At 40.2% G+C, this 13,991-nt stretch overlaps 1 protein-coding gene across 1 annotated transcript in view; it reads right to left on the bottom strand.

The window, feature by feature from the left end:
- The window catches only part of FAM20A (FAM20A, golgi associated secretory pathway pseudokinase), a 57,472-nt gene that overhangs the window by 13,929 nt on the left and 29,552 nt on the right, over window positions 1-13,991 (bottom strand). Inside the window, exons 2-4 of the mRNA XM_027872831.1 lie at window positions 3,487-3,671; window positions 2,488-2,538; window positions 1,782-1,860 (exon numbers count right to left, since the gene is read on the bottom strand). Of these exons, the coding sequence (XP_027728632.1) occupies window positions 1,782-1,860; window positions 2,488-2,538; window positions 3,487-3,671 (315 nt within the window). The remainder of the gene's footprint in view (window positions 1-1,781; window positions 1,861-2,487; window positions 2,539-3,486; window positions 3,672-13,991) is intronic.

The raw sequence follows: 13,991 nt of genomic DNA, 5'->3' as shown, positions 1-13,991 counted from the left end.
TTAGAACTTGGGTCCCCCCTCCTCTAGCGTCAGCACGTCAGCCAGAACTGGAACCCAAGTCTCCTGATTGCAAGCTCAGTGCTTTGTTCAAGATAATATTTATGGGCATTATATTTCATCATTAAAAGCTCTTGGACAGACAGAATCTGAATTAGTTGAGAGAACCAAATAACCCTCAGTGGCTTTGAGGCATGGACTTCTGCTCTATGTGAGCAGAAGAGAACAAAGATGAGACAGAATGAGATAACTCAGTAGAAATACACTTCCTTACTTTGATGAAAAATTACGATCTCCCGGTCCCTCATCCCAGCTGAGTCTAAAAGAAGCTAATTGTTTTGAATGGGCTTATAAGGGCTAGGGAAGGTTTATAGGATCCTGAATTCAGAGTTGGAAGGAAACTTAGAGTTCATTTGGTCCAACCTTTTCATTTTGCAGATGAAGAAAGTGACACCCAGAGGTAAAGTGAAATTTAGACTCTGACACCAAATTAAGATTTGTTTCTACTATGTCAAGCAGCCTCCCAGAGAAGAGGAAGAAGATGAGAGGATCGGTTTCTTTTCTGGATCCTTTCAGGGTTCTTCATACAGGACAACCTGTCTATGAATGAATCCTCTAAGGAGGCTAGAGGTATCAGTCAGTCAACAGGCATTTATTAATTGCTTAATATGTGTAAAACGCTGTGCCAAATGCTAGGGATACATCTTGGTGAAAATATGGTCTCTGACTTCAAAGAGCTCACATTCTAGTGAGGGATACAACATACAAACAACTATGTACAAACAGCAATGCTATTGCTGGAATATGGCCATGATCATTAACAGAAGAAGAATGCATTAAATGTGGATACTGGTCCTTGAGTTCACTTTGCCAGGAACATGAAAGATAATGCCCTTGGAATAATTTCATAAGCTAAGGTGGGGTACTGAGGTAGAGCTACAAAAGCAATTTAAGTGTAAATAAAATTGTAATGTAAATAAGTAGCACAAGCCATTTAAACAATGATTTGCAAATTGCAAACAAGAAGAAAAAGGAAAAAAAGGAAAACAAAACAAAATCTCTTAACTTCCCATCCTGCTGCCAGAGCCATACCAAAACTTTATCAATACACAAAAACAGGATTGGTGTTTTAAAAGGGAAGGATGCATATAGTTCCAATTCAGTGAGCAGCCTTTGGGGACCAGCACGATCCAAATTCTCCACAGAATACTAGAACTGGAAGGGGCCTTAGAGATCATCTAATCCATTTCTCTCCCACTTTGCAGATGAAACTTAAGACTAGAAAATGTAAGTGACTTGTCCAAGATCACATAGCTGGCCAGTTGTAGAACCAAGATCTTTTGATTGCTAATCCTTTCCCCTACACTACACTGTGTACCTGCTTGCCTCCTAAGATTCCCCTGCTCATATGGGGAAATATTGAGGATCCAGTTAAGTCAGCATCTTTGGATCCCATCAGAAGAAAGTACATTCTGAGTTGTAAAAAAGAAAGCATAAATTGCATTTCACCTGTGCCTCTCCACAGTGGGAATCAGTGGGCATTAACGTTTTCTTTGTCTTCCATCCCACAGATGTGAAGAATTGTGTTCATTTATAGTAAAACACCTAGTTATTTTGATTAATAGCTGTTTGCTCAAGGGAAGTTATATGAAAGATACCAAACTCTAAATGACTGGCCTGGAGTGTTTGTACTGTTTTTCTCAAGTGGTAGGAGAAGCTGTTGAGGCAGAACACCCCAATGGGGCATGAGGTGTACAGTATAAGTGAGGAAGGCTGATGCTTACCTCATGGGTTTGAACATTGCCTTCCCGAAGTCTTGGAACCTCAGAACCAATTTCAAGTGGACTCCACTGGGCTTCACAACTGGGATGGTGGCATAGGATAGAAGGATGAGTTTAGAAGTTTCCTGGTCCTAAGACTCAGATTCTAATCTTGCTGTTAATTTATCAGGTCTGGGTTATACCTTGACTCCCTCCCAATTCCAGGATATTAGCTCAAATCAACTTAATTCAGCAACCATTTATTAAGCTCTTATTATATCCAAGACACCATAATGAGCAGAAGGTTGGACTGCCTCTGGTGGAATGGATGCCTTCTGTAATGCCTATAGGGCAAATCTCCAGGATACTGGTGGCTTCAAGCATTGTTTTTCTTGTCCCTACTGGAAAAGGAAACAGTATAGGTGTCTCTATAATGTTCCTGATCTTCACTGAAAAATCTATAGGACTTTCCTTTAAGAATTGTAGACGGAACTCCAGGCTTTGGGTCTGGATCCAATCTCTTTAATTTGTTTCTTCCACTTTATTGTAATTATTGAAACAGGCAAGTCCTGGAGCATAGGACTTACATTTTTCATGTATTATGTGCCAGGACTCCTCCTTCAGTATGTCTGAATGGGTGGCCAAGCCCTTCTGTGCTGCTATGTAGACAATAGGGTAAGTGACAAGATACTGAATGGGGGCCAGACAGAGGTGGGAATGTGTCACTTACTCTGGGTGCAGTCACATACCCCCAACAAAGCCTTCTCATCCTGACTGTAATCTGCAAAGGAGAGGAAGCAGAGTGAGACCAATCTTGTCTACCTAACAGACATTTCTGCTTGACCCATTGGCGTGCTTGTATGACTACAAAAGGCAAATGGGACGTGATCTGTCTTTCTAATGGCTGTTAATTCCCAGAAGTCTCTAATTCCCTGTCCTGCTCCCAGTCTTAAGACTCTGTAACTCAATGGAACATGTCGCAGACCTCTGAAAGCACTGAAGAACTGAATTCTTATCCCATCTTTGCTGATTACTTGCTGTGTGAATTCTGGCAAGCTCTGTCATCTATGGAAATAAGGTGGCCAGACTGGGACATGACAAAAGATCTGAATTTTAATCTTTTGTTTACTACATACTAGCTATGTGTCCCTATGCAATTAGCTTCACCTCTCTGGGCTGCGTTTTCCTCATTTGTAAAATGAGGGGACTAGACTAGATCTTTCAGGTCCCTTATAATTCTGATACTCCCTGAACTTGCCTCTCAGTGTTTCAAATTCCTTTTCTCTAAAATGAAAAACACAAAAACAAAACCCTTCCCTATACCTAGGAGGCAGTAGCTTATTGTAGAAAGAACACTGAACTGATTATCTGGAGACTTGAATTGCAGCTGTGTGACTAACCAGCTGTGTGATGATGAGTTAATCACTTCCGCATTCTGGGACCCAGTTTCTTCAACTGCAATATAAGGGGGTTAGAATAGATGATCTCTACATTTTCTCCCAGCTCTAACACTGTGCATTCTATCACATGAAACAGCTGTGAAAATAAAAGATTTTAAAATGTGATGATAAATCTTTTAAAAAGTTAAAAAGCATTCTAACAATGTAATGTGTTATTATTATTTTATAGCTCCCCTTCAGTGGTTAAGCTTTTGCTGGGCTCCGGGGAAGATGTCCCAACCCCTTGGTGAGAAATTGATAAAAACCTAGTTAATTCCAGGAAACCTCACCAGCACTGATGGTAGGGAAGTGCCTCATGTCATGAAGAAGTTTGTTGATGGTAGGACTCGATCTGGAGTACAATCCATGGCGATTGATGCCAAGTTGGAACTGGACCCAGCTGGCCTCATGTTGGAACTGTAGCGGAGCCTCTGGGGAGGTCTGGTTGAGCTTCTCTTTGTATATCTTGTGTCGCCTGAAAGAACATACTAAGACTTTTCATTGGAGGATTGAGGATCCAAATTCGAAATATCTTATGTTCTAAAGCTGGGATGAATGAATAAAGGTCATGTAAGAACCATAAGATGAACATTGGAAGAAGCAGAGCTAGATTAATCACTAAGAGTCAGAAATGTTTTATTACCATATGGTCATCATTGTGTTGGATATTGTGGAGGAAGGGAAGAGAAGGAACGAGAAGAGAGAGGGATGGAGGAAGGGAGAAAGGAAGGATCTGTATGGTGCTTACTATGTGTCACACATTGTGTTTTTAAGCACTTTACAAATATTATCTCCTTTGATCCTCACAATAATCCTGGGATATGGGTGCTATTATTTTCCCCATTTTAAAATTGAGGAAACTGAGTCAGAAAGAGGTTAAGAGATTTGCTCAGAGTCACACAGCTGAAATGTCTGAGGCTAGATTTGAACTGAGGTCTTCTTGACTTCAGGCCCTAGCTGCAAGAAAACAAGAAAACAGAAACTCCTGCCCTCAATGAGCTTACAATCAATAGTGTGCTGAAGTCATCTTGGCTTGATTCTAGATATTGTTAAATTTTCAGTGCAAGCATTTTTAACTTGGAAATCAATATAAACTACAAATTAGGGCTTGATTTATTGTTTTGTTGATTGCCTTAAGTCAATGATAAGAAAATTGATAATACAGATTAAACTTAGAAGTGTATCCATAACTAAATTTTTTTCTTTTTGGAGAGCTGATTGTTAAACATTTTCCAACACACCCCTGCTTATAATCCATTTGGGGAAACAAGATGAAATACATAAAATAAACAGAGAAAAACGCAATTTCATTTAAAATCTATGCCTATGGTCCAGACTATAAACCCAAGGCAAAGGGGCATTAAAGTGCACAGTAGATAGAGTGTGGGCCCTGGTATCCAGAGAATCTGAGTTCAAATCTGGCCTCAAACACTTACTGTGACCTTGGGCAAATTTTTTAACCCTGTTTGCCTCAGTTCTTCATTTGTAAAATGAGCTGGAAATGGCAAACCACTCCAGTATCTTTGCCAAGAAAACCCCAAATGAGATCACAAAAAGTTGGACACAACTGAAAATGATCAAACACCATCACATATAAACCCAGGGTAGTGAAGGATCACTGTGGAGTGGTCAGGGGAGGATTTATGTAGGAAGAGGGTCTTCAGCTGGTTTTTGAAGTACAGAATTTTGATTGGTGGAGAGATAAGATGAGGGAAGGAACAGGCTCAGCATGTTTGAGAAGTTAAGTCTGTTTTGTATTGGGAACTAGTGGGAGATGTAATTGAATACATACAGAAAAATCTGTTTTTATTAGCAGTGTCACTTTGGGAAAGTCATTTTCCTCATCTGTAAAATGTTAAGCATTGTCAAAGGGTCCCCTCAACTTGTGCTTTTGAGTTGCCATATTTTCCAGAAATACTAGACCCAGAGCATGTAGAAGGCCCTGAGTCAAGGATGAAACCAACCCACTCCCCCATCCCAGCTGACGTAATTTGTTGTTCGCATCCTAAGCAGGACTCCCTGTATGTCATTAGGAGTCAAGACAGGTGGCAGACAGTCTGTACTAGGCTTGTGCAGCTGGGACCCATGTTAATAAGCAGACCATCCTATCTTCATAGTCTAGTGGTTCCCAAGGGAAAGGAATGTGGCTCTTGCCATCACCTTGTTCCTCTCTTCCAGGAGGGGTTTTGCTCTTTTCCACCTTCACTGCACTTTCCCTCTTCCATGCCATGCCCCTTTAGGTGGAGATTTGGTTTTCTCCTCCTTCCTTTTCCTGTTGTCATAAATATGCAAATTTCTGAATGGATTGTGAACCCTTTGGGCTCCACATGCATGTTCATTTCTCTTGTAATAAATCTAGTTTTCACATAAGTTCTGTAGAGTTGTGATTGCCTGTTGACAAAAATCATGGGGATTGACGAGCTCTAAGATCCCTCCAACTTTAACATAGGACTCCATGACCTCCATCCCATAGGCTAGGCCAAAACTTCTCATACTTTTTGGTTTCAGAACCCCTTTATGTTCTTAAAAAGTATTGAAGAACCCAAAGGCTTTTGTTTATTTGGGTTATATCTACCAATATTTACCACAATGAAATAAAAACTGATACAATTTAAAAATATTTGTCAATTCCTTTAAAATGAACTCATTGCATGTTAACACAAATAACATTTTTAATGGAAAAAATTTCCAAATAAAAAAAATTAATGAGGAAAATGGCATAGTTTTAGATATTTCTGCAAATCTCTTTAATATTCAACTGAATCATTCAATTTTTGGTGATATGTTGTTTTGGTCAAAGTTTATAAAGAAAATCTAGCCTCATATAGCTATATAGTTGAAAAGGGTAAAGTATTTTTACAGGTAAATGCTATTTTTGTATTATTATGAAAATAGTTTTGACCTCAGAGAGCCTTTGAAATAGTCTTAGGATCCCTAAGAGTCTATGGACTACACTTTGAGAACTATTAGGGGTGGGGGGAGTAGATAAACTACTATAATGTCAGGCCACTGACTGGAAGTTTGAATAGGTGGGTGGGACTTCTTGAGGCAGGTAGATTATTTGACTGCTATCTGTCCTCAGCTTCATGGGCTGTATGGTAACCAGGCTTGAGCGCCCTCTGAGGTGAAAATCATCCTAACGATGGAGGGTGTTTAATTTTATAAGATGGTATTTTTAGATGTTACCCACAGTGCTTGCATTGATCACTGGGCAGGGATACTGAAAGAACTGCAAGACTTCTCTGAACAGTCTTGGGGCAAGAGAAAGTTTTCACATGGGCTTGGCAGTAGCTTTTGTGACTCCAAGACTATAATCATTTACAGAATTTGTGTGAGATTCTTTTTTGCCTGCTGGGGCCTATTCCTTTCCCTGCTTATATTCCTCCTTTTCTGAAGCTAAGGAAGCCTAAGTAGCAAATGTATGTAATCCTTTTCTCTATCATTAGCCCATCTGTGGAGAAAACGGTAGTGCTTGACTGTCCAAAAGGTGATTGACATATGCAGAGAGAGTGGTGACTGTGTTATTGGCAGGAAAGTAGGGCAAAGTTCACCAGTTTTATTTAATCCTTTTCAATCTAGTCCCAGAGTGAGATTTTCGTGGACCTTATTGGCATAATAGGGATGGATAGGAGTTGAAAGGTATTAACTAACACCCGATCAGAGAGTAGCCACCTGTAGAGTTAGGGTATGTAAGTAAGGCAGAAATAAAGGAATCAAAAAATGACAATGTCTGAGACCTTCTCTGGCAAGCTACTGGCCTGGGTCAGTCAGTCAGTCAGTCAATTCATATCTTCTTAAGCACCTACTATGTGACAGGCCCTGTGCTAACCAATAGATGGTTCCTGCTCTGAAGTTGCTCACAATTTAATGGGAGAGACAATATGCAAGAAGCTAGGTATAAGCAAGCTATGTACAGGGCAAATTGGAAATAACAAACAGAGGGAAGGCATTGCAATTAAGAAGGATGAGGAAAAGCTTCTTATAGAATGTCAGATTTTAGCTAGAAGAAAGCCAGGGAAACTAGGATGGAGAGATTAGGAGGGAGAACTTTCCACTCTTGGAAGATCACCAGTGAAAATGTCTTGAGTCCCGGGATGGAGTCTTGTTTAAGGAATGGCCAGGAGGCCAGTGTCACTGCATCTCAGTGTAGTGGCTGGGGGAGGTGGAAGTCTAAGGTATAAGAAGACTAGAAGGGTATTGGGGATGGGTCAGATTATGAAGGGTTGGATCACCAGAGTGGTTTATATTTGACACTGGAGGTGATAGAGAGACACTGGAGTTCATTGAGTAGGAGGGCCACATGGCCAAACCTGTGCTTTTTTTTCTTTTTTTTTGGCTAGGCAACAGGGGTTAAATGACTTGCCCAGAGTCACACAGCTAGTAAGTGTTATGTGTCTGAGGCTGGATTTGAACTCGGGTCCTGAATCCAGGGCCAGTGCTCTATCCACTGCGCTACCTAGCTGCTCTCTAAACCTGTGCTTTTTAGGAAGATCAGCTGAGTACTAGAGAATGGAATGGAGTGGGGAGAAAACTGAGTCAGGCAGACCAACCAGCAGGCACAAGTCCAGGTGGGAGCTGATGAAGGCCTGGAACAGGTGGCAGTGTTAGAGGACATAAAGGGGAATTCACAAGAGATTTTATAAAGGTAAAATGTATAGGCCTTGGTAACAGATTGGAGTTAGAGGGTGAGACAGTAAAGAGAGAATGATACCTAGGTTGTGAAAGTGGGTAGACATATGGGGGGAGTGAAAGAAAAAAAATTAAAAAATTAAAAAATAAAGTTACATGATAAATTTATTATATATTTAAAAGGAATAACAAGTTGTATATAATGAATTTGCAGTTTCATGTACAATCATCTTTTTTTCTATTCTATTGTTATATAAATGTTTGTTTTATTTCTTAAGTTCAGAATAAAATAAACAAAATTTAAAAAAAGAAAATGGGTGATTAAAAGAATGGATCTTAATCACAAAGAAATGAGAGAGTTCCTGGCTATGACCTTTAAAAAATAGACTTCTTTCCTCCATAAAGAAGAAGCCAGCCAGGGGCAGCCCATAACAGCAGAGAGCAAGAGAGGAGCTACAGAATTGAGCCCTGTTGTAGACCATCATAGGGTAGCTTGCATTTCTACAGCACTTTAAGGTTTGCAAAGCATTTTACAAATATTATTTCATTGGATCCATTCAACAACTCTGGGAGAAAGATGCTATTGTTATACCCATTTTACAGTTGAGGAAACTGAGAGATAGAGACAGAGGTTAAGTGAATTGCTCAGGGTCATCCAGCTAGTAAGTGTCTGGGGCTGGATATGAACTCAGGTCTTTCTGACTCATGGTCCAGTCATCTATCCATTTCACCCCCTAGCCGACCAAATGAAAGAAGTAGTTCTACGGTACCAAACCACATCAGAGACAGGAAGGGTTTCCATCCTGGACACAGCCTTAGGAGTCTGAGTGCAGCGGACAGTGATGTGATATTCTCCCATCCATGTTTCCTGAGCATGTTTGTTCCCTTTCCCACCAGTGATGTGGAAATCTCTAAGTGTATCTCTATGTGTATGGGGTTGGAGGGGAGAGGGAGTTTTCTTTATATGCTGTTTAAGTATATTTTACTTTAAACCAGTTATACTTGTGTATACTACCAGTGTAGTAAAAGAAACATTGATGGGCACTCATGAGTAATGGTTTTGAGGGGTTATTTACCCATAGTGTGCTTTGGGTCTGGGATAGCTTTGAGAAGTTTGCATGCTGGGAGGTGCCCTGGGCTACATCAGTTCACATAAATTGGGGGTTTGAGAAACTGAAGAAGTTTCTCTTTCTAGAAAGTCCCAGTTAGGTTTTCTGTCTGCAAACTATTTCTAAGAGTTTTTATATAAGCAGAGGTAAAATAGAAGCGTGGTAAAATGGAAAAGGAGGCAGCTTGGTGGCTCAGTGGATAAAGTGCTGGGTCTGGGGTCAGGAAGACCTGAGTTCAAATTTGACCTCAGACAATTCCTAGCTATGTGACCCTGGGCAAGTCACTTAACCTTGTTTGCCTCTGTTTCCTCATCTGCAAAATGAACTGGAGAAGGAAATGGCAAACCACTCCAGTGTCTTTGCCAAGAAAACCTCAAAAGGGGTCAGACATGACTGAAAACAACTGAACAGCAACAGAAATGGAAAAAACAAAACAACACACTGGTCCTGGGGTCAGAAAAGGTAATCAGAATCCTCTTTCTGATGCCAAATAGGTGTGAGTCAACCTCTCTGATGCTAAGTGGAGGTTGTAAAAGTTGATTTGGGTATTCTAAACTTCTTTTCTCCTCAACCCTTCTACACTCTCCTCCCTGAGTTCTCCCCCCACCCCACCCCCCAGTTGTGTACTTTACTGAAAAAATCAAGGCCATCTTCCATGGACACTCTTTTTCTCTTCTTTACCTCTCAGAATCACTGAGACTATTCCCCATTTTTTCCTTCTTAATAAGGCCAACCCCTCAATATTGATGCCTTGAGTTTTCTCTAGCAGAGTGCTCCTACAATCATGACTTGGACTTCTTCTTTCTTCTAGTCACTCATGCAGCCACCTTCCTAGCTCTGCTCCTCATCAATGTTCACTTGAACTATTCTAACAGCTTTCTAATTGTTCTCCTTGATTCAAGTTTCTCTGCAGTTCAATCTACCTTCCACACAGCTGCCAATGTGGCATTCCTAAAACACAAATTAGACCATCTCCTCTTTATCCCCTCTTTAAAAACTTCCTATTGCCTCTAGGACAGGGGTTTTTATCTTTTTGTGTCATGAACTTCTTTGGCAGTCTGGTGAAGTCTATGGACCCTTTCTTGGAATAATGTTTTTAAGAGCATAAAATAAAATATATAGAATTATAAAGGAAATCAATTACATTGAAATACAGTTACCAAAATCTTTTTTTTTAAAGAGAGATAGTTCATGGACTCCAGATTACTAGCACTGATCTAGAACCAAATATAAATTTCTTTGGCATTTAAAGCCCTTCACACACTGGCTTCATCCTAACATTGCCCCTTATCACACATTATTCCCCTTCAAGTACACTATGGTCCAGTCAAACTAGCTTTCTTTCCATTCGTCATACATGGCATTTCATCCCCTCTGCCTCTTAGAATATATAGTTCTCTTCAAGACTTGGCTCAAAAGACACCCTCTATATGAAGCTTTTCCTGAGTACTCCTTACTCTCTGCTAACAATTGCTGGTGCCCTTCCTCTCTAACTATTTTGTATTTCTTTGTATTTAGAATACACACATGTATGGGGTGTAAGGGGTATTCAGTAGGACTAGCACCTCTGTGTGAGGGCTTGCTGAGCTCTTATCAGGGCTGCTTATCCACCTTTGGTGTCCATGTTCACCCAACTGTCATCTATGACTCCAAGAAGCTGTAGCATGTGCAGTGGCAACACCTGGTAAACCATCTCAACAGACAGACTAGACCAGGTAGAGGGTAACTGATAGGCCTTAAACTTGTCAGTGAGTTAAGGGCGTGTTTACCCCACAAATATGAACACTTCCCTCCATGGTATGAGTGGATGAGAACAATTTGTTCCAATGGCCATGAAGGCAGCTGAAGCAGGCACTGTGGAGTGCTTAGAATTTGATCAGGTATTAAAGACCCTAAGGTCATACATTGCACCACTGGTCCTCTTGGAATTTTGTTTTGCCACTTGACTCAGGAACAGAGAGTGAGGCTGACAACTTTGTGCAACTCTGCCTCACTTAAATCCAATTCACTTGCAAGTCAAGACATTGCCAGTAATGTCACTGATCCTCTTTGAAACAGAAGGATGAACATTTCTCCATATTATTCTCTTTGTATTTATTCTACATAACTTATATGTGCAGGCTTCTTATGAGAAAGGAGTTTCATTCTGAATATTTTTATACCTAGAGCATAGCACAGTATGTGACTGGTGCATAGTAGGTACTTAATAAAAGTTCATTGAATTGACTGCAAGCACCATGGGAGCAACATGGAAATGATTTCTTTTAGGTGACTGTCACTATCCTTAACATCCTAACATTTTAAAGAATGAGGTAACTGTGGCATAGAATTTGAACATTTTAGATCACACTGAATAGAGCAAGAACCAATTAGGCATGGTTGTCATGGAGACTACAGACCAGGAAGCTGATGACATCTCAAAAAAGACTGCTCTTCTGGGTAATAACAAAGTAATTGCTTTTAGAGAAAAGCAAAATTCTTTAGGAACATTCTATATTTGAAAGTAGCATTTTGTCTGCCATTTTGTAAGCTATTAAATGTGACCATTAGTGCTCTTTGGCATCTCCAAACCAGGGACCAATCAAAGGACCTTAGGATCCAAAAGGCCTTGCAATCTGACTTCTGACTGCATTATGCAACTGAAACTACTGTCTCCAAAGTTAATAGTGATCTTTTAATTGCCCCCAATGTCCCTTCCTCAGTCCTCAATCCTTTCTGAATTCTCTGCAGCATGACAGTTTTGATGGTCCTCTCTTCTGGGAGAGCAATGCACTGGATCTTCATTTCTGACTCTTGGAATTCCTCTTCCTGTGAGAGTCAGCCCAAGTGCTGTCTCCTATGAGGTTTTTCCCAATTTTCTCAGCCTCTTCTCCCTGCTCCCTACCAAAAAAAAAAAAACTGCCTTGCATATGTTTTATATCTACTTTTATGTATATGTCTTATTTCCCCTGATAGAATGTAAGCTCCTTCTGGGCAGGGACCATTTAATTTTTTTTTTTTTTGTATCACCTAGCACAGTATTCAGCTTACAGTAGATGCTAAATGGTTTTTTATTAATTAGGATCCAGCTGAATCCTTCGTGAGTTCACTTAGAACAGACAGTAAGCAGCAGCAAAGTTAATGAGGCTCTTTAGAAAACTGCTATTTTAAAGTCTGCTCCTGTTCAGACAGGACCATGCATGGCAGGTGAGTGAATTTGAGGGTGGGGCAGGAGCAGAGGGGCTGGGCACTTTGGCGGCTCTGGGCAAGCATTTGCTCCTTCTTTGCTCATTAGATGTGGGAAAATGAGAGCATCTGGAAGGTGCTAAAAGAAATATTCCTTTTTCTTCTTGAATCCATTGGGGGCAGAAACAATTTGGGGGTGGGTACAGTGTTAATTAGCCAGGTGCTGGGAGTGCTTCAAGGAGAGAAGGTGAACAGAGTGATTCAAAAGATTGAGAGAGGATTAGGAAGCACTGAGGGATTTAAGGAATCCTCCCAGTTCTCTTCTTTATTTACCACATAGCTTTAGACAAGGACCTAAAAACATCATTTTGCTCAGCTATTAAGTGGGAACAACAGGACTAGAATGTGTTCAAAGTCAGGGATGGAGAAAAAGGACATTGTAAAGGGAAAAAAAACCCCCAGCTATTGAAATGTCAAACTTACTTCTTGGCCAGTACCTCAAGGGCACAGAAACTCTTCTTTCTATGGGTGCATCCATATTGAATGTTATTTACACAATATTGTAAAGTCATTATGCATGAAGAATGAATTATTTTGTTTTTTTTTAAACAAAAACAATGTTTTAATATTCAGTAACTTCAAGACAAATGTGAGCATAGTCTAAAGATCATAGATTGGTAAATGACAGAGGCCAAAGGTTTGTAGACTATTTAGAATACACACACAAACACATTCTTAAAAAAGAATGTAAAAAAAAAGAACAGATTATGATAGACTTACCTAATTTCTTTTTTCTTACAGATAGATCTACTAGACTCTACTAGACTGGTAGATCAGGGGAATATTATAGATACAGTTTTTCTAGATTTTAGTGTAGTTGATGTAATAATAGAAAATAAGGGACATTACAATAAAGTCATTAGTCTAACAAAGTACAAAGAGGTGTCTTATCACTGTCATTCTTTTATAACATGTGAAAAAATTTCTTTGATTGGGTTAGAAGGGCAGATGGCCATTGGTTACAAAAAGGTCAGCCACACTCCACTAGAGGCCCTTTAAAAAGCTAAGGCAGCAAGGCACTGGGGACAATTTGAAGTTGTCAGAGAGTTCAAGGCATTCAAGGCAGGGAACATCTCTGTGGAGTGTCTCTCCCAGAGGGCAAGTAGGGGTATAGGAGAGAGGATTTCTCTTTCCCTACTGCCCATTGAGTCTTGCAAAAGAGCTACTTGCCCACATCTAGCAGGGAGACTTTTGCAGAATTGAGCAGATTGGACTATTAAATAATTCAGAGAATTTAAGGTGTCTATGGGAAGGAGCAGAGACATGTACTCTAGATAGTGACAGCATTCAAGGTAGGAAGCCACTTCAAGGATTTGACTGTGGAAGGCAGAGAACAGAGACAATTGTGGGTTCATGGGGGTTAATACCCTAACAGTTGAGAGCTGATCAACAAGAGAGTAGACCCAGGGAGCCCAAGTGAATGGCCTTCCTAGCAGAGGTGCTCATGTCCATAGTGGGAAGCATGGTGAGGATTCCATGAGAAGAGAAAGGGAGTGGGGCCCTATTGTACTGGAGGTGTGAGTTGCCTTAGCCAAATGTGCTGCTACACATATTCCTTATTACCAGTTTACTACAAATCTGTGACCATTTTTCTTACTGATAACTTTCTCGCTGTTTCAGTTAGAAAGCATGCCCTACATTTATGGAGGAAAAGTTTTATAACTATGTTTTTGCTATACCATCTTAGTAAAGTCTTTGTTTTGAGCTAATTGTGCTTATTGACTAACTATTAAGGTAATAAGGCCATGAGCTATAGTGCTAGCAGCATAGACCCACAGAGTGCCCTTGACTGAGTTAGTCACCCTTCCTGGACATCTAAACTGTAATTCTGA

Source organism: Vombatus ursinus, unplaced genomic scaffold (genome assembly GCF_900497805.2).
Source record: "Vombatus ursinus unplaced genomic scaffold, bare-nosed wombat genome assembly UNPS02014801.1, whole genome shotgun sequence".
Classification (NCBI taxonomy): domain Eukaryota; kingdom Metazoa; phylum Chordata; class Mammalia; order Diprotodontia; family Vombatidae; genus Vombatus; species Vombatus ursinus.
This window is presented reverse-complemented; position numbering and strand designations above follow the sequence as displayed.